The 23,487-nt window shown below is 40.8% G+C and overlaps 1 protein-coding gene across 1 annotated transcript in view; it reads right to left on the bottom strand.

The window, feature by feature from the left end:
* ETF1 (eukaryotic translation termination factor 1) overlaps positions 1-14,785 on the bottom strand; it is a 28,799-nt gene extending 14,014 nt beyond the window's left edge. The window contains exons 1-2 of the mRNA XM_082623992.1: positions 14,636-14,785; positions 14,371-14,474 (exon numbers count right to left, since the gene is read on the bottom strand). Coding sequence (XP_082480118.1) covers positions 14,371-14,456 — 86 coding nt within the window. The 5' untranslated portion in view covers positions 14,457-14,474; positions 14,636-14,785. The remainder of the gene's footprint in view (positions 1-14,370; positions 14,475-14,635) is intronic.
* Between the last annotated feature and the right edge of the window lie 8,702 nt (positions 14,786-23,487).

Raw genomic sequence — 23,487 nt, 5'->3', positions numbered from 1 at the left:
GTAGAAGGAGACAAGCTGGCTATCAAGCTCTTCCACTATCAAAATGGTTGCTCTCAGATTGTCAGCTAATGTTCCGTCTCCGAAACCGGCACTGTTTCTGTTGGGGTATCTACTCCAAATCTAGAAGGCTGGTTCACAACCTTTGTGATACTTCCCCCAACGAACTACAAGTCAATTAATGACAGTACATGGTAAAGGATGGTGTTTGCTCTGTTGCCACCCCTTGGATAGAGGAGCAAATATTCTAGCCAAACCAGAGAATCAAACAAATTTATGATAAGCAGCTTTAGTTGTTACCACAAACACAAGGAAAATGATCATTAAAAAAAGCTGCTTCCAAGATACACTTCATGTAAGATAAAGCATATCCACACACCACATCTGATCCAAAGTTTCTTCACCTATATAAATGTGTATCTAGTTCCATTATTTAAATCACCTAAAACTTCAAATACAGTACTGACAAACCAGACTGATTCGGAACAATCCCTTGCTCATGCACACACACATTTACACTAAGTCAGATGTATCGCTCTCATACAATTCTACCTGTGGCCATGTTCCAGTTTCTGAATTAGAAAAAGAATTCTCAAATGAAACAAACTGGTATCTTCTATTACAAAAAAAGAAAAATGATCTTTACAGTCAGTGAGTATGCTCTGGGTCCTATTTTTCAGCTATCAAATGTAACAAACTGCTTTACTTCCAATATTTATCTTGCTAGGTTCCTGAAGAGGAATTTCCAAAAAACTTTTTGATAATTCCTTTTGGAGTTCTGCCAAATCTTATAGGCCAAAGAGGAGAAAAGGAGTTTGCTTTATCTAGGAGGGGCTGGAAAAATTGGGCAAGTAAATTTAACTTCAAACTTGTTCCAGGTTGTAGGTGCCACCTGTATAATATGAAAATACACAAGGTAGGGAAAAAAGAAGACAGGTTAAGTTGCAATATGGGCTTCACTGGCTTGTATTTGTTTTCAGACGAACAATTCTCAAAAGAGCATATTTCTCTACCCTGGGGCTTTTGGAATCTTTAGGGACTAAGGGAGTTAGTTACTTCTCAAAAGAAGGGCTCAGTTTTAAAAAGTTCATGTGCTCTGAGTTACAGAATAGTTTCCTAGGAGATGGAACTAGCAAAGAGGCAGTAAGGAGGAAACGTAATGAGAAGGGGCTCCAAGGATAGCAGGGGTGAAGGCTCAGAGCTCAGGAAGCTAATGCGCACCAAACCCCAAAGGATGTAAAGTTTGAGGCTAAAAATGAAGTTGGGATAAATTAACTGAGTGAACCCAAAATGCCTAAAGGAAATCCCTGAAGCAAGATAATCAGGTGGAGGACAAAGCAATGACCTTAAGATAAGCAGCTATTTACTTTCCACTGCAGATAGGTTAAGAAGATAAGCATCCATTAAGCAACTTCACTGTATAGCACCAGAGTTGGGCAACCTTGCACTCACATCCATTTAACATCCTAGAGAGGACAAAGTGGTAGAGATACCTAAGAACATAATCTTGTTATAGGATTCCACTTAAAAAAAAAATGGTTTGGAAGTATAGCTTGCCAAAAAATTTTGTTTGGTAGATTACTACCAAGTTGCTAAATCTGACACACTACTTGAAAGTTAGTCTTGGCTTCTTACTCATTTTGAATTTTGACTAATGTTTAAAAAAATTACCTTTCACTAGTTTCCCCTTGTGCCTCTCCCTACCCAGGCTGGGGGAAACCTTAAGTTTTTGAATTCATCTGACACCTGACTGGGGATGAGGAAACAAGGATTATTTAAATGGATGGCTTTTACTTTAGAAATTTAAAGGCCACATTATAATCTCTGATGTTTTGTATGTTGGGTTTGATACAGCAAATTAAAGTTTTTCCAGGAATTCCCTGGCAGTCCAGTGGGAATTCCACTGGAATTTCCACTGCAGGGACCATGGGTTCGATCCCTGGTCAGGGAACTAAGATCCTGCACACTGCACTGCGTGGCCAAAAATAAATAAATAAATAAATAAATAATTTAAAAATTAAAAAGGAGGCTTCTGGTTTTAAAAAATAAATTTAAAAAAAAGGTTTTTCCAGGAAAGCTTCCAAACAAAATAAATAATAGTCCTCCCCGCCCACCCCCACCCCCCCGCAAGCCAATCTAAGTTGCTAGACCAGTTTGTGTAAACACCAAAATAAAACCAAGGAAGCTGAGTATTTCATTTTAAAGTAGAGCCAACAGTCCTAAGGGGAGAATGAGAAATAAAGCTCTCACTAAGGAGCTGCTGGCAGTGTATGCAAACTACGCCTTTGATTTTAATAGTTTTCATCCACTCCTCTGCTTTGTCACCATGTCCCTTTCCCAAGTCAAAAGGCTCTCATTCAAGAGCCAGTGAATTATGAGGTATACAGCAATGATTCACATGCAGGTTGTAAAAACTGAGCAAAATAAGACACAACATACAATGTGCCATGTAAGGCCTCTAGGGGCCTCTGTTCTCAGATCCCTTCTTGTTTCTCATCATTTTAGGGGCACTTTCCCTTTTCAAAGAAGAGTTCAGCAGTGCTTCCACCCAGAAGACTAACTTCTGAGAAATAAAACAGCTGGGAGACAGAAGGAAGTAGCTGTAAGTAGACTAAATATGGACAGTAAATAATACTAGACAAAACTCAGGAAGGAAGGGAATTTAAAGAAATAGCTTACAGCTTTCTGTTCCCTCATTCTCAAAGGTGACCGCTGAAAGGGAAGTTTCTCTCCCTAGAGTAGTACCACCAGTTACTTACCTAATCCAAGGTTTCATGATCCCTAAACACTATAGACAGGGAAACATAAGGTTCAGATTGTCAGGACTGAAAGGTCTCTAAAGAAGAAAACACAAGGTAAGCAGAGCAAAGCCTGGGCTGTTGGGTATATGTTTATGTAACTTTACGGCTCTCAGGATTCCAGCCTTAGGATTCAAGAAGCCTGCTGATGCAGATGGTCATAAGAGTGACAAACAAAAAGAAAAATCTAGGTACTCTTTGACCTGTAAAGATCTCACCAGTGCTCATCATTAACAATGCTCAAGAACACTTTAGAAAGGTAGGTAGGAAGAAAATGTGGTACCCACAAGTTTGTCCACTGGCCAATTTCCATGAGAGCCGGCAGAACCCTTGGAGAGCTTTCTAAAAAAGCAAAACAAAAATGCTCAGGTACAAAAAGATCTCCCCTTCCTCTATATTCTGACTCAATAGCTCTTGAACAGGGAGAGTGAGGGTGATAGTGATTAGGGGTTAAGAGAGTCTCAGTTCTCAAATGGATTGATTTAAACAGAATCAGGTAGATTTTAATGCATAACTAGGGTTAAGAATCACCGTGTCTGGGTTGCTTTCTATGCCTTTAAGCAGGACCTCTTAGCCAGCTCAAGTTGTGGAGATTCCATGACCTCACCCCTACCTAAAGAGAAACTCAGAGCCCAATTGCTGCAAGTAAGCTGCTGTCATTTACCCTAGCAGTAACACAACTCCAGTGAATTGTGATGGCTCAGATGTGCCCAACATTTTCCAGCCAGAACCCTATCATCAAATCCCTGCCATCCATCTTATCACCCCTACATAATAGAACTACCTTCAGGTTAGGGCCAGGAGCATTTTAGAGACTGCCTACTACACTGTTTAGTTGGGACTTAAGAGTATATGCCCCCCAAGAAGCTTTCATCTCGATGTTTGTCTAGGATATGCCTAGGATATGGATGGCCAAGGTTTCCCCTATCCCCTTTTCAAGCTCGCAAACCTCAACTTAAATCTCAGACACAGCGTTTCTTGGATTCACTAAGCTAGCTACATTATATGGATCACCAGCTGAAAATCAATCAGTTCCTCTCCAATTACTACTCCTTTTGTCATTTTATTCACCATGGTTTTATGTGGGTTTAATATGGGAATGTAGTAGGAGGGTGGTTATGAGCACAGGTTTCCAAATCAGATTTGGGTTCATGTCCTGTCCTATCGGCACAACCTAGGGCAAATTACACATAAATCCATTTGGGACTCAGTTTCTCTTTACTTCACAAGGTCATGAGGATTCTATAAGAGAATACATGTCAACTGCCTAGCATGGAAGCAGATAGATGCTAAAATGGTAACTAGATGGAACTTGATAGCTTCTTGTGCCCTACCCCCCTGCCTTTAATAGTAAAAACCAGAATTAAGGGCACAGCACAGCTGGGCGGGGCAGGGTGAGGTGGGGAGCAACACTGTTAGGTGGTGCTGTAGTCTTCTTTGAGTCTGAGTAAGTCCCAAAGAGGGAGATAATAGTTGACTTTGTGGTAGGTGGTAATCACCTTTATTGGGTTACAGGACCTGCCAAATCTTCCAACAGAACAAAAGAACCAAACCAAAACACAGTTCAAAACAATATGGTCAGAACACTAAAGCTGTTTTGTAATTTATCACAAGGGAGAAATACAGAAATTCATTTCCCTCTAAAACTTTAAATAGCTTAAGTGGCTTCATCTTACAGCTGTGGCATGGGTTAAATATTCCGATATAATTCAGAGACAGTCACTTCTATCTGGTTATCAGTCACTTCAAAGATCTGACCTGTTTTCTCTTCCACCAAGTAACAGTGAAACAACACTTACTTACTGAAAGCAGAACTCATTTCAGGACATAGTGGATACTCAAACATTTGAGAATGAATAAATGGTTAATTGCTAACATAAAAAATAGGGTCTTCTCTATATAGTCTCTTCTAAGCGGACACCAGAGGTTTATTTTAAACTACTAAATAAAATACCAATTAAAAGTTTGACAATCTTTGGAGAGGAACTAACATGTGCTTAGAAATGACTAGTTGTCCCTGCTTTAGCTTAACTAAAATGCTCACACCATCCCATCAGTCTTTTACCACAACAAAACTAACACTTTCAGAATGCCTTCTTTTGCCACCTTTAATTGGTTCATCCTCACCTTGATGCCTGGCCCCCATATTACCTATGATGCAGGTAGGAGGTGGATGGGGCTGCTTTTTATAAAGAGCTTGTAGAATACCAAACTAAGGGAGGATTCTGTTACTGTTCAAAGAGGCTAGACAAAGTTACTAGAAATTGATTTTGTGCAACTGACCTCAGGGTTAGATGCCATTACCAGATGGGACAAGTACCAATATCTGAACATGCTGAGACATTAAAGCAGTCTCTATCCTAGAGGATACAGTAACTCAAGATGTCCCAATATTTTACAGAAAGTAAAGTTTACAGAAGGTTCATTTTATCCTCAAAGCACTAGGATTGCTGTCCTCCAAAACAAAAATGTATATATCTGGTGGAGTATTTTTTCTACAATTACAGGAATTTACTTTGTCATAAAAAGAAAACTAAAAACAAACAGATCGACCTAGTGGAATATTCCACCAGGGAGCAGCAGAAGCTGGAAAATTTCTCTAGCATTCTCACATCAGTGCAAAGCCAGGAGATATCAATCACAACCAACATTAGGGACTTACTAACAACCAGTGTTCTACACAGGACTGTATAAATGAGAAAGTCCACTTCTTATCTTTTCTGGCCACTATGCAAGTACTTTTCAAATAAAAGAAAAGCCACAGCCTTCCTGTTAATCTTCTTTCTAATACACAAATGAGCTTCTGGGGAAGGATTTAAAACTTAAGTTTTTTCCCTCACCAATGATGCTCATTAAAAACAAACATGTTCAGTACCCAAATTCTTCCTAGGGTAGATCTGCAAACAGCATGCCTCTTCCCTTTTATCTTTGCTCCTCGGTCTCCACAGATCTGCTCCCTCTAGTAAATTGAAGATCTCCTTGGACAAGAATCCTCCTTTCAGAAGAGAACAGATGTTTCTATTCAGCAAAAGAAATACTAATCAAAGAGCAAGGCAGTGTGGTACAATAGTTAGGATCAGAGGCTCTGGAATCAGGAAAGGGGGAACAGAATCTAGCACTGCCCCGTATTAGACTGTGATATTAGGCAAGCTACTTAATCTCTCTGTACTTCAAATTTCTTCATCCATGAAATAGCAGTAACAGCTTTTCTCACAGAGCTGTTGTGAGGAGCCAAAATGTATGCTATTCAACCCATCTTCAGAAAACTAGTTTCATTATCTGATTAACCCTGTCTTTCCCGAGTAGCCTTCTTGCTTAAGTAGAGTCATAAAGGCCAGAAGATGCCAGAGAATGGGATAGCCAAATAGGAAGAAAACTTTTTTTCTTCTTCAGTAAAAAGCTAAAAATATCCAGAGGTATTAAGGAATTAATGTTTGGGGATCAGTACATTTTCAGTACTTGCACACTAAAGTTTATTTAGGCTGAAAGGCAAACTGGTGTTGGGACTGTCAAAACTCTGTCAAGCCAACTTTACCAACAAGGCCCATATATGCAAATACTCCGCACTATTTCAATACCCTGACAGCTCACCAACCATCGACCAACACAAAGCTTTTGAATCTAATTTTAGGCTAACTGGCTTTTAATCAAGAATGAATTTCAGTGACCATTTCAAAGTCTCAGATCAGTTACAGCTCCACTACATCCGTGTATCAAAGGTACTGTATCAGCCAAATAATACCAATGCCCACAGTAACATTCTTTGAAACACTTGCCTTGCCTAGGAAATCTGCTCAAGTAGTTAAACAATCTGTCCATTTTTGACAGTGCCCAACGCCTCATTCAAGACCCAAATCATCTGCTTACGCTACATCTCCTTCAACATGTACCATGTTATTCTGGGGCCAGAAATGGTTCATAGTATCACTCCAAGGTTGTGTGTCAGACCATTCTCATGGTATTACACACTGCTCCCCTAAATGTATAAACGTCCAACCTACAGCAGATGTTTGATGAAGCTTGTAAGCTGACTGGTTAATAGTAAAAAATACATTTATGGTCTTTGTTTTTCATATACTTAGATGTGAGTTCGGGGGAAAATCTAATTTACAAGGCCACAGACATGGCAAGAAAAAGACAATCTTTTGTTTTGACTAGGATCATTCTTCTAAAGGAGACCTTAAAGGATAAAACAAAAATGTGAAAACAGAAGAGTACAGGACCAGTACCCCCCAAGTTATCTACATGACAAGAAGGTGTTGTCAGGCACCTGAAAATGTCAAGTCCTCTGAACTGGGTAGAAAAGATGGTGATGAGTAAAGACAAAGTATACACTGGATGAAAGCTACATGTCTCAAAATTGGTGTTAAAGATATAAAACAACTTGGAGGCTAAAAAAAAGGGCAAAGTGGACATGTAAATACTTATAAGACACCTATTACATACAAATTAAGGAGATAAAAGAGAGACGGCTGGATTAAAGCACAGAAAGCTTGATCAATCTATCAATGTAAAAGAATCAAGTGTTTTTATCTTTGTATCCACAAGAATAATAATGAAATTATGGCTCTTAATCAAACTCAGTTATGTTTAGAAGTGAGAAAAAGAGCAATCATTGTTTATCTCAAATCACTTAGATTCAAAGACAAAGATACCTGTTCAGAAAAAGAAAAAAAAAGGGAAATTTTCATTCCTGATAGGCAGTAAGCTAGGGTTCAAAGTATGTCCAGTGGCATAAGAGAAAGCTGTTATCAGAGGGAACTTCATCATGCTCTCTGAGGACAGCTGCCCCAAAGAGAAATCTCATAATTTCCAACTTGCTGGAAAGAAGAATCTTGAACCTCCTCTAAATCCTTTCTCCCCCCCACTAAAAGAGCAGGCTGCTGAAAAATTAAGAGACACCTATCAAATGTATTCTAGAAGAAGGTTCTATTTTGAGATCCCTGGAGAACAGGCTGGACTCAGAAAAAATTTCTGCTGCCCAAGTTCTCAGAGGGACAGTTCCAGCAGTAGGTCTAGGGAAAAGAGGCAGATTTCTCCTTCTGACTCTTTAAATAGGATCTAAAACCATTTAGCCCTGCTACAAAACCCATATTTTAAGTTTTCTCACAACCAAACATGTTCTGAAAGGTTTGCCACACTGAGCACACCCTCAACCCCAAGCTCGAAGAAAAAGGGCCCTCTGCTAAAGGGGTCCAACTGGTGTGTGTGTGGTTCGGGGGTGAGAAGGGGGGGAACACTGGAGACCTACATTACATTCTGTCTTAAATGGTATTCTAATTAGGTACTCTTGCTTACCTAGGAATGTGTCCAGAGCAAGCCTTCCTTTCCTGGAAGGATAAGTGTATCTGCTGTTACAATGAGAAGTCTGTCAAGAGTTGAAATTCAAAGAAAGTAATTGTTCATTAGGTTCACAGTGCACGGAACACCATGCCAGAGTACAGCGGCAGTTAGGACTAGATCCGAGTTAAGGCAGGCAGCCTATGACACTTGGAATGGACTGAGGAACACCACCACACCCTGCTTTTATCTCCTCCTCTTCCCTTTACTACCTCTTTCTTGCTCTCTTCTCATGGCTCAGACCTGTTGGTGGCATCTGTATTTTGACCCCTTAGTGAGAAGACACCAAGACCTCTGTAGTTATTTGTTCTATACTCATCTCTTCTCAGGAAATTAAAAATATTCTAATTCCTGACTTTTCTCTAGTGGGGTCTTTTACCTGTCTGTTAACAATCAAGAGACAGGAGGGGCAGGGGAAGCCAGAACACAGGATGAAAAAAGCCTTTTAAGAGCCTGTATATTCTGGTATTAGTATGAAAAACTACAAAGTATCACTCTAGTTACAGCCAGCTCTTTAAGGATATGGAGAACAAAAGTAAAAATAAAAGTACCCGAAATTTATCGCTTTGAGAACGTTCCAAGTGTCATTTAGGTGAGTGTTGTGCTAATCAACAATTTTCACTTGGGAAAGGTACCCAAACACATTTTAGATACTTTAATTTATTTGAACCATATAAACAATCTGTCTGTATTATTTGTCTTTAAAAAAACTATTCAACGATTTCATAAAATTATTAACTTCTAATTCAATATAATGTAAGGAATTTTGTGGAGATTTTGGTCTTTGTCCCCGGCCTTTAGCAAAGCTCTTAAATCCCTCAGAATTTCCTGAGATGGGAGTTTATGTTATTCATGTTATTCGTGCCAATGAAGTGACTTAGGGTGGGGCCCCTAGGCAGACTTAGGATGGAGCTCGTCACCAGAAAGATCAAGTTTTTTGAGGGCTGAACTTTCTGCTCTATCCACAGACCTATGGGAAGGGGAAGTTGCAGAGTAAGCTCTATAAAAAAAGTTCTTGAACAAGATTTAATGAACTTCTGGGTTGGTAAACCCAGGTGGCATACCCCAGTTTCACAAGGACAGAAGCTTCTGCACTCGGACCCTTCCAGACCTTGCCCCATGTACCACTTCATCTGGCGGTTCGTCTATACCGTTTATAATATCCTTTGTAATAAACAGGTTAACATAAATAGTTTCCCTGAGATCTTTGGGTCATTCTAACAAATTACTGAACCCAAGGAGGGAGTCATAGGAACCCCCAAATTATAGCCTGTCTGAGAAGTAGGGTAGGGTAGGACTTGCTTTGGCATCACAAGTGTGGGCAGTCTCATGGGAGTGACCCCGTTACCTAGTGGGATCCGACACTAACTCTGGGTAGTGTCAGAATCTAATTCAACTGTAGGAACGCTCAGCTGGTGTCCAGTGAGAATTGGAGAACTGCTTGGTGGGGAAAAAAACCACACATCTAGTATCAGAACTACTCAGAGTAGAGGAAAAAGATACTACCCCCACCAGTATATTTGGGGGCAGGAAAGAGAGTCATGTAAAGCCAGGTAATTTATTTCCTTCAAAGTCAAGATATCTACAAGTTGTTTTTAACAAAAGCTTTAAAAATGCCCAAAGACCAAAGAAGACTCAAATGAAGCTTAGAAACTGCGCTGATTTTCAAACATGGTTTATCTGACTGAGCCCTCATTATATATGAAATATATAAGATTCCCTGCCGAAGATAAGTGAAAAAATATTCTAATACTCACAGACACAATTTAGCCCAAATGAACCTTGTCTGTTCCTTGGTTACATTCACCACTGTCCTTGGTAATAACAGGCTCTGGTTATGATTTTATTACCTGAAAACTATAAAGCTTCCAACACAATTTCTGCGGCTACCTCTTGCTGGCTCAGAAAACATTAGGAAAAAGCAACCTAAATTTCCCATCTGCCTTTCTCCTACATACCTTCACCTGGTTTAGTTCCTTATTCAGAATACCCACAGCCATGGTTTCCATCCACATGGTCCTAGTTCCAGTTGACTTATGTACACATTTATCCTCATTAAGCCAACTACAGAGAATATGCCAAGAGCAATCGTAAACCGGGAAGAGCTATCATTAACTTTAAGTGGGACTTATATATAGGAAAAGAATTAGCTGGTTATTTTGCTAGCATACACAGAAACCAACATTCTACCAGGCTTATATGAAGCTAAATATGTATGTTCCACCCAACTTAAATTCAAGTTATATGTGTAACACACTTTTTTTTTTTTTTTTTTTTTTTTTTTTCCGTACGCGGGCCTCTCACTGTTGTGGCCTCTCCCGTTGCGGAGCACAGGCTCCGGACGCGCAGGCCCAGCAGCCACGGCCCACGGGCCCAGCCGCTCCGCGGCACATGGGATCCCCCCAGACCGGGGCACGAACCCGTATCCCCTGCATCGGCAGGCGGACTCTCAACCACTGCGCCACCAGGGAGGCCCTGTAACACACTTTTTAACTCAGAAAATTAAGTATGACAAAAAGACTACAAAAAGACTCCTAGCAAGTTCTCCATTTTAGTCATTTTGGCTCCTGTAAGTGGTCTTCCATAGCATAAAATAGTCTGTTATAGCTCAGATTACAATTTGAGTAAGTGTAGTCTTGCATTTTTTTTTTAATGTAAAATATATCCATTGGGCAGTACAGCACATTGGTTCAAATCCTGGGCATTGCTTTATTCCAGAAAGTAAGATATTTAACCTCACAGCCTTAGTTTGCCTTTCCCACCAAATGGTGGCAATACTTCTGTGAGGGTTAAATGAAATAATGTATTGCTTAACATAGTGTCTATAACATGCTAAGTGCACAATAAATTATTGTGCTTAGAAACTTCACTCTGTTCAGATGTCCTTCATCAGTGAGTCCATTTTACAGGTGGTTCCCCTTTAAAGCTACATTACCTTGGGGTCATATATCAAGATAATCACATAGTGACTATCTCAATTTCAAAATTACTCTTATCCCCGCATACCTTAAGAACCAGGGTTAAAAAAAACACCAATCTGTAATTCTCATGCCCAGAATTGCTGGGGTGTGTGTGTGTGTGTGTGTGTTGTGGGGGGTGGTGGAGAAGAAATCTTCATTTCCAAAGCCATTCTACTAATCTGCCACTAAGTGCTATCTAGTGCTAATAACCATGCTGGAACACAACCTGTTTTCTCCTGAAACCCACAACTTGCCCCTTAAACACCAGCACAGATAGATTTATTGTGCTATCCAGTTTGTGCTTGAAGTCCATCATGCTTCTCCTAATAGTATTTTACCATTAGGCAAAGAAGGAAAAACATTTCTCATTGTACACTATGATAATCTAATGAGTCTAACACAACTCAACCATGATAATACAATCTTGCTATTCTCAAAAAGAAATTGGTATATACCAAGAACCGTTTGAGTCAAACAGAAGAAACTTGTGACTTCCTTCCTAATACCTAGAGATGACCAAGATTTTACATTTTCATGGGATCAAGATGTAACCAAATCCTCAATAAAAACAAAGTAGGCAAAAGCAGGACATGATTATGAACCACACTGTTTAGAGGACAGCTTAATCTTGTATAAAAACTACTACTTGGAAAAAAAGTTCTGCAAAGAGAACCTCATTTTTAGTATGTTTGAAGTTTACTGGACTTTGCTAATCAAAGGACTAAAGTCTTTAAAAGCTTTAAAGAGGAGCTTAAAAGTTTCAACTGGTTAGGTAACATGGGTAGGAACAAATTTAAGAATGAGCTTCCTTCATCAAGCAGTAAAGGGAATGCTGTTATTAAGTAAGCACTGTTATCTTCAGTGTCACTTCACTTGGACAAGAAGCAAATTATAGTTTGAATTCATATTTTAGACTTCCTCAGAGTATGTAATGTATTCAAATTCTAATGTGTGAACCTGCTTTCAAGTTAAAGTAACAAGAGGGACTAACCTGGTGGTGCAGTGGTTAAGACTCCACGCTCCCAATGCAGGGGGCTGGGGCTCAATCCCTGGTCAGGGAACTAGATCCCACATGCATGCCACAACTAAGGAGCCCACGTGCTGCAACTAAGACTGAGCGCAACCAAATAAATAAATAAATATTAAAGAAAAAAATTAAAGTAATAAGAGAACAAACCCAAGGGGTACATCCAGCTTTAAACAACAGTAACAACAGCAAACTGTAAAAGCCATACTCAAGTGAAGGATTCAAGTAACATAACAGCAGGTGCTAGTGAAATAAAAGAACCCAGCTAATTCCTGGTAGTGCATCATAATGGGTCATGACCTATATTGCTCCTCCTGTACAGTATTCATTCTACCATGTAGCAGAGAATCATCTGTGTTCAAGTTCTGGTTAAGATTATTATCTAGGTCTGAATGTCGTATTAAATTCAAAGAAAAACAAACCTACGGAATGAAAAATAAGCTGCTACCTTCAATTCATATCAGAGAAAGTGAGCAAAAGCCCCAGTAACTGAAGAGGACTAAACTTTCAGAAGCTTCACCCCAAACAGAACTGTCACTAATTACTAGGAACAAAACACAATGGCAGAGACTTCCCTCGTGGCACAGTGGTTAAGAATCCGCCTGCCACTGCAGGGGACACGGGTTCGAGCCCTGGTCCGGGAAGATCCCACATGCTGCGGAGCAACAAAGCCTGTGCGCCACAGCTACTGAGCCTGCGCTCTAGAGCCCGAGAGCCACAACTACAGAGCCTGCGTGCTGCAACTACTGAAGTCCGCGCGCCTAGAGCCCGTGCTCCGCAACAAGAGAAGCCACCGCAATGAGAAGCCTGCGCACCACAATGAAGAGTAGCCCCCGCTCGCCACAACTGAAGAAAAGCCCACGTACAACAACGAAGACCCGATGCAGCCAAAGATAAATAAGTAATAAATAAATTTATAAACAAAACAACACAATGACAAAACTGTTAGCCATGGGCCTTCAATGGAACTAAGCATACTTTATTTCATAAAGCAGTAACAACTATGAATCTGATGAATCCTATCACTGCAAATCTTCCAAGCAAGGACAAACCTGGGCTGGAAACCAGAATGTCCAATTCCTGTACTGAAAACAACTTTTAACATGGCCCAGGATAAGCCACTCTGCTCTTCTAAGAATGCTGAAGACGTAAAAATACGTCATGTTCAAACACTTTTTTCCCCCCACTTCCTGTAAGTAAAGAGTTTCCATGACTGGGAAAAAGAACAAAATAAAGTAATATAGTGAGAGAACAGGTATACCTCTGATACACCTTCCCCCAAAGAACAACTTTTTTTTTTAATTAAAAAAGAGCATATAAAGTCAGTTTTAACCTAGTCTCCCCTTCCCAAAACGGACACACCCAATAGTTTCTTACCCAAATTTACAAAAAAACCCCTCAAAGCCCGCTTAATCCAGTTCTGAAATTCAACAAGCATTAATACTAATACATCAGCATCTCTACCCCAAGAGTTCCAGAGAGAAGCAAAAAGGGACCCTGTTGGTACAGTTCACATGAACGGCCCCATAACTGGGATTTCTCCTGTATATACAGATACACACCTGTCAACCAAAACCTCCCCCACTCCCCGACCCCGCACACATTTTCAGTTTAGAGGTGGGTCCTGTAACAGCCAACACCAGGAAGCTACGGAGTAATTAAAGGACTTGGAGGAAGTCATACTGGGAGAGTTGTAAGACCCAGAGAAATCAGAGGAAGTCAGAAAAAGGTTGTCCCTGACAACCCCTCCTTCCCGCCCCATCCAAACTTCACCCACCCGGGTCTCAGAAGCCCGGGAGGGGGAGGCCATTTTAATGAAGCTTGGCTGAAAAAAGTGAAGGAAGGAGAAGAGAGGAAATAGGGAAGGCGTTCGGAAAGCAAGGCTGGGCCCTTTCCCCCAGCAGTACCCGAGTTGGGTGGCAGCACCTGGAGCTCAAAACGGGAGGTTTTGGATTCAAGCGCCTGAAAGGGGTACAAAAGTAGCAGTAGCCTACCACGAGGGGGTTGAGGGGGTTTAGTGGCCCGAGCCCCGGGAGCGGGACCCCTTAGCCCAAACAGGGGAAAGGGCCCCTTCTCGGACCAACCGCGCAGACCCTCGCCCCTAGAACTAGGGCTACTACCCAGAGGTCCAGAAGGCGGGAGTTGGCTAGTGCCCGGTTCTCCTCATCCGGCCATGCGGCGCGGGGGCGGCCATCCTGAGGGGTCCGGAAACCAAGAGGGCATGGGGGGGCCCAGACGCGGCGCTCACCCGCGGGCCGCCTCCAAGCTCTTAATGAGCTTTTTTATCTTCCATATCTCCACGTTCCTGTCGGCAGCACTGGGGTCGTCCGCCATCTTCTCGCCTCCTCCTCCCTAGAGCGGCCCGGCGGGGCCCGGAGACACCAAGACCACAGAGTTAGCGCCGCCGCTGGGGCAGAGCGGCCCCCTTCCTCGCCACCCCCGAGAGTCCCTCCTCTTCCCGCCCCGCGCGGCCCGCCGCGGTGGTCGCTGGCCTTTCCCTTCCCCTGGCTTACCTAAGGGCCCAGTCCTGGGCGGCAGCGGCTGCTCCTCCCCGGCGGCGGCTCCGCGGCGGCGGCTCTGACGTAGGACACCGGCTCCCTCTTTCCAGGCAGCTGCATGTGTTGCAATCCGCTCACATGGGGCCTGTGACATCACTTCCTCCGCCAGGGGCTGAGTGGAAGTCGGCAGGCGGAAGGGAGGGGGCCGGTGAGGAAGAGAGGAAGCTCTGCGCGCGCCGCGACTTTCCATTGGCTCTCTGGGCCGTGGCCTAGAATGAGCCCGCCGATTGGCCGCAGCTGGGGCCGCGCTGCCTTGTGAGGTAGAAGCCGGGGGCGGGGGAAGTACCTCCTTCCTTCCGGTCCGGAGAGCCGATTGCAGGAAGCGGGCGGAAGCAGGTGGCTCTCGCGAGGATTTACTCGGAGCCCCACCTGGCTCAAACGGGGGTGTTTTTTAAAGGGCGAGGCGCGTGAGTCGTTGTGTTTTCTGTCCCTCCTTGAATAGAATGGACATCTGAGGGTCTGCGACGCGCCTTTACGCTCGACCCGGGACGCGCGGTTTAAATTGCGTCTGAGAAATCTCAAAGAAGCGCCTCGCACTTTGCTGCTTTATAGCTAACGAAGCGCTCGGGCCTGCGTGCGTCACGGCTGCGCGGACTAGTGTTCAGACGCTCGGCCAGGGTGTCCGGATTAGGAGACTTCTCCTGGGTAGTCCGGCACCCCGACACCCGCAGGGGCAAAAGAGGCACGTCCCTTCCCGCCCCAGGGCTGAGGGGTTCTCTTTGGACCTGGAACTTTATGGGGGGGGTGTGGAGAAAGCAGGGGCTGCCTGAGGTTGGAGCCCTGAGGTATCTGATGCCATGAATGGCTTGGTCTGAGCTGTTGAGAGTGGAGGTGGGGAGAGTGTTGAAGCAACCTGGGCGGCTGTCTTTTTGAGTTAGGAGTTGTAGTTGGCTATTTTACGTCTCCACCTCAGCTGGAGTCATTCAGATATTTGGGCCTAAACTGTGTGCCAGACCCGGTTTTCATGAGGAGAACCAAACAAATCACAGTGCCTACCTTCGTGGAGCTCTTAGTTTAGTTGGATTTATAGCCGTTTGTGAAAGAAAATAATTGCACAAATACATAAGTACTTCAAAATGGTGTGAGAGTGCAATGAATGAAGAGTGAGTGAGAACTCTAGAATGAGACCCAAAGGGTGAACAGGAGTATGTCAGGAGGGAGCGTAACACATTTGAGGAACTGCAAAAGCTGGTGTGCTGGAGCAAGGTCAGTAATTTATGTGAGAGATAATTGTAGCTTAGATTAGGGTGATGACAGTGCAGATAGAAGTGAATGATATTTGAAGGTTAGAATGGATAGGACTGGATGATGGGTTGGATGAGGAGGAAGAGCAAGAATGACGGCCAGAGTACGGAAATGGTTTCCTTTACTGAGATGGGCAAGATGAGGAGCAAGTTGAGGGGGATTATTGAAGGTTTCATCTTGTGCTTATTAAATTTGAGATTGCTTATGAGACATGCCAGTGGTGCTCTCAGGCGGTTGCATTTGTGTGAGCTTTGAATCCTTTTTGCATGTTATTTCAACTTTGTCCACACCTTGGAAATGGGGCTTTTACCCCCATTTCATACATTGGGAAACTCAGGCAAAGAAAGGTAGAAGGGAGTTTGCTCAGGGTGGGGACATGGGGGGCAAATCTTCTTTCCCCCAGCAAATGAATCCCCAGAGTGGAATCTCTTCTTTAGGTTCCATTTTGTAATTTTCAGCATATGTTAACTCATAATATTTATTGTACTTTTACTGTGTGCCATTCAGTGTGCTTAGTAATGGGCCTTCTTAAATAGTCATAAACACTGCTTACTGACTGGTTGTCTACCATGTCCTTTGATTTTCCGTACTTCACTCCCTTTGCCCCAATTCCTACTTTTTATGCTAGGTTGCCTTGATTTTCTTTTCCTGCTCATTTTTATGTTTATAGTGTTGCTTCAGGTCTGTGTGTGATGGCTTTACAGGCTTTCTAGACTAGCTCACAGGCTTTTCTTTGTGATTCATGCTGAAGTAAGCATGGTGACATCCCAGATAGAATTGCTGTTTGTTAACCTTCGAATCCTTGAAATTTGGTGATTACCAAGATATGCAATTTGTTTCTTTTTTTAAAATTTTTATTGGAGTATAGTTGACTTACAATGTTGTGTTAGTTTCTGCTGACAGCAAAGTGGATCAGTTATACATATATCTACTCTTTTGTAGATTCTGTTCCCTTATAGGTCATTATAGAGTATTGAGTAGAGTTCCCTGTGCTATACAGTAGGTTCTTATTAGTTATCTATTTTATATATAGTAGTGTGTATATGTCATTCCCAGTCTCCCAATTTATCCCTTTCCTCCCCTTTCCCCCTTGGTAACCATAAGTTTGTTTTCTATACCTGTGACTCTATTTCTGTTTTGTAAATAGGTTCATTTGTACCATTTTTTTTTTACATTCCACATATAAGTGATATCATATGATATTTGTTTTTCTCTCTCTGACTTACTTCACTAAGGATGACAATCTCTAGGTCCATCCATGTGTCTGCAAATGGTACTATTTTGTTCTTTTTTATGGCTGAGTAATATTCCTGCAATTTCTTTCTTAGAATATTCTAAATCCAGGCAGTTTAACTGTAGCCCTAAAAGCTTACTTGCCTAGTTGCTGCAAATTCACCATCTCTGCACTTAGAGTTGGAAATCAGTGTGTTAGAGATGAAAGCTGGCATGGATCTCTAGCAGAAGAGATTTGGGAGGAATAGAACAGGGATGCTATTTCCTTTGGCAAGGAGGAGGCCATGACCATTCAGTGTTCAGGAGGAACCTCCTGTAATATAACGGTGATAAAGATTTTTTTCAAAATGCAGAATATATAACCTATCTAGGCACAGGTTGTCCTCTGAAAAATGAAGGATTTGTTCTTGATGACCTCAGAACTTTTCCCCCAGCTCTAACATTAGGTAATAACTTTAAATATGGGGTATAGGTGACATTCCTAGTAAATAGGTGGGGATTCAGGGGAAAGGAAAGGGATGGATTGTTTTGATGTTGAAAACACCTGTAGCAGCTTGAGAACAAAGTGCTGTTAGGTACAGAATGAAATAATTGGTTGCTAATGTGGGGGCCAGTTTAGGAGTAGTCAAGGTGGAGAAGGCGGCAAGGGATGGCTGTGGAAAGTTTTGCTAAGGCAAACCCATGGCTCTTCTGGAAGTCAGTGGGGTTGTTAAAGAAAAGAAGTCTGGAGCTAGGAAGTCTTAGGGTTGAGCCTTCACTCTCCTCCTTACCTTGAACAAGTCACTTCTTAAATCTTGCAGAATCTCAGTTTTCTTGTCTGTAAAATGGGGATCCCATCTATTTTGTTGGGACTGTTGTTGGATTGAATAATTTGTGTGACGTTCCTAGTACCATTTACAGCAAGCATGTGTCACCAGTGAATTTTAGTTCTCTTTTTAGTTTTTCCTAATTTGTTCTGTCCTCTTCTGCTTTTTTCTATACTCTTTCTATTGAGGATCTGTGACACTACTCACTTCATCATTCTCTAGCAGAAAATAAGTTTGAGAAACTAAAGGAAGAACAGATCCAAAGTACAATTCTTAGGGATTTTTTCCTTCTGGTGGAAAGAGGGGACCAGTAAAATAGGTCTGTGGGATATTTTCTGCTGCTTCCATGGCTGGTGTGTTAATGATTGTTAGAAATTCAGAACTTTTCAGAGTTGGAGTTTAAAATATTGGGTATTTATAACCCTAACTATATTAGTAGAATGGATAACGTTTTCCTAGGTATCTTAGTAACTGCATGTGTTTTCCCTGCCCTGTCCATCCATCAAAGAGTTACATATAGTATGTTGTTCAAAAAGAAAAAAAAATGTTTCTGTGCCTAGAAAAATAAAAAATAGTTTGAAAAATCTCTGGATTAGACTATCTCTAAAGTGCTTACAGGTTCATGAAGTAGAGATCAATAAAGGAATGTGTAGTCTGCCCTCAATTCTTGGCTGTACTTAAACATAGTGAGTTTAAGGAATGCAGTTCTGTAGATTCCATCTTTAAGTAAATAAAAAAATTTTACAGTAAGTAAAAGTCTATGAAGAAGACCTACATGGTACAATATAAAACTCAAAGGATTGCAGATTTGTGTAAATTGACATAAGGCACAGTTGCTTAATTGTGGAGTGCAGATGTGTGTGAAAGTGACTTGAAATGGGCCAGTGTAAGGTATCATTTCCTCCCCTGTGGACACCTAGTGGTGAAATGTAACCTTTCAGTGGTAAAGGGGACTACAACTAAGGAATGACAGCAGTTTCCTCTCTAGATAACCAAACATCTTTACACTAATTTGTAGTCTTGTTAAATTAAGCAGATATGGACCATTATAATGCTTTACCTTATAATGATTTCCAACTTTAAGAAAATGCACATAGAAAACTTTTTTTCTCATTCTTTCAACTCTAGAAAAAATTATTTTTCTTTTTTTAGAATCCTTGTTCTAGGGAGTACTCACTAGAGCTGGAGTAGGTCTTCCCATAACATGAAAGAATAATTAGCAGAGTGAGATTGAGCCCTGCCATTGGACCACCTGGGGAGGAGGTAAGTGCTTAATGTTTCCAGTGCTGCCTGTCTTGACTCAGTAGAGATCCTTGTAGAATAGCTAGACAGATGCTAATCTTTTAGTTCAATTCCGTAAATATTTATCGTGTACTAGTTTTCTGTCTAGCAGAGTGCTGGGGTAAGTGCTGAACATTCTTTTTAGATGTAGTGCAGTCCTTAAATTTATGGTCTTTTTTTAGGGGGAAAAAGATATAAGAATGTTAAACAAATAGATAATAGTATAAAAGGAGAAGTAGCTGTTTATAGGACTGAGGCAGAAATGAACAAATTGAGCCTGAAACACTTTGCTATATCAGTAAGAAAGGAAAGGATTGAAGACTACTGGGGGTCTTTTTTTTTTTAAAGTACTTTTAATACCCTGATAGACTTTTGGTTTTTTATTGAGGTATAATTGATGTATAACATCATATTAGTTTCAGCTATACAACATGATTCGATATTTGTATATATTGTGAAGTGATCACAATAAGTCTAGTTAAAATCTATCACCATATATAGTTAAATAATTATTTTTCTTGTGGTGAGAACTTTTAAGATTTACTCTCTTAGCAACTTGCAAATATGCAATATAGTATAATTAACTACAGTCACCATATTATACATTACATCCCCAAGACTGATTTATTTTATAACTGGAAGTCTATCTTTTTGACCCTCTTCACCCATTTCACTCACCCGCATCACCCCCACCCCACCCCCAACCCCACCTCTGGCAACCACCTATCTGTTCTCTGTATACATGAGCTTGTTTTTTTTAAGACTCCATATATAAGTGAGATCATACGGTATTTGTCTTTCTTTGTCTGACTTATTTCACTTAGCATAATGCCCTCATTCCATCCATGTCATCACAAGCAGCACGAATTCATTTTTTTAATGGCTGAATAGTATTCCATTGTATATATACACCACATCTTCTTTATCCATTCATTCATCAATGGATACTTAGGTTGTTTCCATATCTTGGCTACTGCAAATAATGCTGCAGTGAACATTTTCAAATTTCTGTTTTTGTTTTCTTTGGATAAATACCCAGAAGTAGAATATCTGGATCCTGTGGTAGTTCTATTTTTAATTTTTTGAGGAACCTTCATACTCTTTTCCATAGTAGCTGTACCAGTTTACATTTTCAGTCATAGTACACAAGTGTTCCTTTTTCTCCACATCTATGCCAACACTTGTTATTTCTTGTCTTTTTGATAATAGCCATTCTACGGGTGTGAGGTGATACCTCACTGTGGTTTTGATTTACATTTCCCTGATGATTAGTGATGCTTAGCACCTTTTCATGTACGTTTTGGCCATCTGTGTGTCTTTGGGAAAATGTCTGTTCATGTCTTCTGCCCATTTTTTGATTATTTTTTTGCTATTGGGTTGTATGAGTTCTTTATATATTTTGGGAGCTAACTCCTTACCAGGTATATGATTTGCAAATATTTTCTCCCATTCAGTAAGTTGCCTTTTCATTTTGTTAATGGTTTCCTTTGCTGTGCAGAAGCTTTTTAGTTTGGTGTACCCACCCCCCCTTGTTTATTTTTGCTGTTGTTTTTGATTTTGGTGTCAAATCCCAAAAATCCAAGACTGATGTCAAAGAGCTTACTGTCTATGTTATCTTATATAAGTTCTATGGTTTCAGGTCTTACGTTCGTGTCTTTAATCCATTTTGAGTTAATTTTTGTGTATGGTATAAGATAGTGGCCCATTTTCATTCATTTGCATGTGGTTGTCCAGTTTTCCCAACACCATTTATGGAAGATACTGTCCTTTACTAATGGGGTCTTGTCAAAACTAAGCCAGTAGGAAAAGCCTACCAAGGCCAAAGTTAGAAGAATTTGAGCATTAATAAGAATAACTGCAGTGAATTGAAGCACATTAAATAAGTTAAAATCCGTGAGTTCACAAAGACACCCAAGAAATCTCACTGGTCTCACCTTTGATTAATACTACAGATCTAACTCATTCTAAAAACCAGTAAATAAAGAAGCCTTTCCCATATGAACTCTACCTCAGGGTAACTAGTTACTTGTTATGAGGGGAAGTTTCTCACTAGAGAGGTATTTCATATAAAAAAAATGAAGAAAAGATAGAAGTAGAATAGTATACCTTTAATGAAATTAGAGATCTAGGTAATGATCATCAGTGGCTGCTAACATCACAAAAGAGCCAACCAGAATTATGTACCCTCTGATGAACTTATCTTGTCAAAAAGCTTAACTTGAATCAGATCAAGTGGGGATGGAAGAACATGTTAAATGACATCATAAGAATGCAATCAGTGAAATGTAGAATGTAGGAGATTACAGGACTATAGGACAAGTGGCAGTTTCTTCAACAAATAAATTGCAAAGCAGAGGAAAAAGAGGCAAGGAAACCTATAGTTTAAAAGAGACTTAAGGGACATATCAACCAATATAGGGTGTGGCCGTTATTGGCTCCTGACTCTTTTAACAGTTGAAAAAGTTATAAGACTTCCCTGGCAGTCCAGTGGTTAAAACTCAGTGCTCCCAGTGCAGGGGGCCCGGGTTCAACCCCTAGTCATGGAACTAAGATCCTGCATGCCACGTGGCGTGGCCAAAAAAAAAAGTTTTTGAAAATATTGGGAAAATTTGAACATTCAAGTTTTTGCCGTTAAGGAGTTAATATTTTTCAATATGATCATGATATTGTTATATTTTATAGAATAACCTTTTTAGAGGTACAATCTTAGAGTAAAATTATGATTTCTGGAATTTGCTTCAAAATAATCCAAAGGAAGATGGGAGAAAATATTAAAAGCTATAATAAGTTCCTGAATTGAACATTAAAAAATTGAAAAATAAGTGTAAGAATTTGAGTGAAACAGCCAGTGTGGGCTGAATGGGGAAGGCTTCATAGAAGAGGGTAGACCAAGGATACCTAAGATATGGAAAGGCAAGACTGGGGAGATGGCTAAAGGCAAGGGGGACATGGACCAAGGTGTATGGCTTGAATTTAAGTAGTTAGACTAGTAAGGTAGATTGGTTTCCCATTTAGGAAATCCGTGGTTCTTAACCTTTTGGTCACAGATTCCTTCAACAAATCAGTAAAAGCAATGGACCGTTTCCCCAGAAAAATTAATATTTGCAGTCTTGCATTTTATAATCAGTGGTTTATAGACCCCCTGAAGTCACTCACGTGGACTCCCCACTTCCCAACCATTGCCCCAAATCTCTGTGCTCTGGGTTAGGGGCTCCAAGGACCTGTTTAAGAGCTTATGGTTTAGGTGGAACATTTCCTGTTTCCTGTGATCTCACTCAGCATTGAAAGTTTTAATTATTAAAGGTTGGTTCAGCTGCAGTATTCTCTTTAGTGTGAAGATAGATTTCCATTTCCTGACTTACTGCAGCAGAAATGGGATTGATGGTGCATTGTAATTAGGTTTAACAATATGAAATTGGTGATATTCAACTGGTTTTGACCTACTAAAATGGCTGTTTCAATGGTTCTTCCTGTAATTGCTACATTACCTCCTTCACAGGTTGAATAATGTACGTTGCCTTATAGCTCTATCTAGGGCTTTCACTCATTTCACTGTTCTTCTGATACCAGAGGAAGGAAAGGTGGAGACATAGCCCTAACAAAGCAGCCTTAGGACTGGAGAATGGAGTCACAGTGGTATCTGAAATAGTGAAGGGTCTTTGCTTGAAGCAGTTTATTTTCAAATTTTGAGTTGTCTCTTTCCTCCCGATCTTCTCATATACCATCTGTAAGAACTTGATTTTCTCTTTACTGCTCCTTCTTCCTACAGAATCCCTAGTATAAATGTTATACTTAAAATTAAGCCACTCCCACAGATTACTTATTAAAGGTGTCTTAAGAATGAAGTGTGGAGCAAAGCACAGAATTGATATCTTGTTCTCCCTGGTAATTGATGCATTGATTAAGACACAAGACTTACGTAGTATCCATACCAATAATGTGTACATGACGCTGAGCACAAGGAAATCACCAGGTGAATCTGAACAAAGGGCTCTTCTGTAAAACAAATGGCCTGTACCCTTCATGAAAAGACAAAAAGGCAATTCTTAGGAAAAGGAGATAGAACTAAATGCCATGTGCAATCTTTGATTTGACCTTAGATGAAAAAGTTGAGACAATCAGGGAAATTCTTATATGGACTATATATATGGTAGTAGTGTATCAGTGCTAAATTTCCTGATTATAATATTTGTGGGGAGAATGTTAAGAGTGCTGAAATATTTAGGCTGAAGTGTCATGATG

This window comes from Mesoplodon mirus, assembly GCF_964341445.2.
Source record: "Mesoplodon mirus genome assembly, chromosome: 5".
Taxonomy (NCBI): domain Eukaryota; kingdom Metazoa; phylum Chordata; class Mammalia; order Artiodactyla; family Ziphiidae; genus Mesoplodon; species Mesoplodon mirus.
The sequence above is the reverse complement of the archived record's forward strand: the minus strand, read 5'-3'. Positions and strand labels throughout refer to the sequence as shown.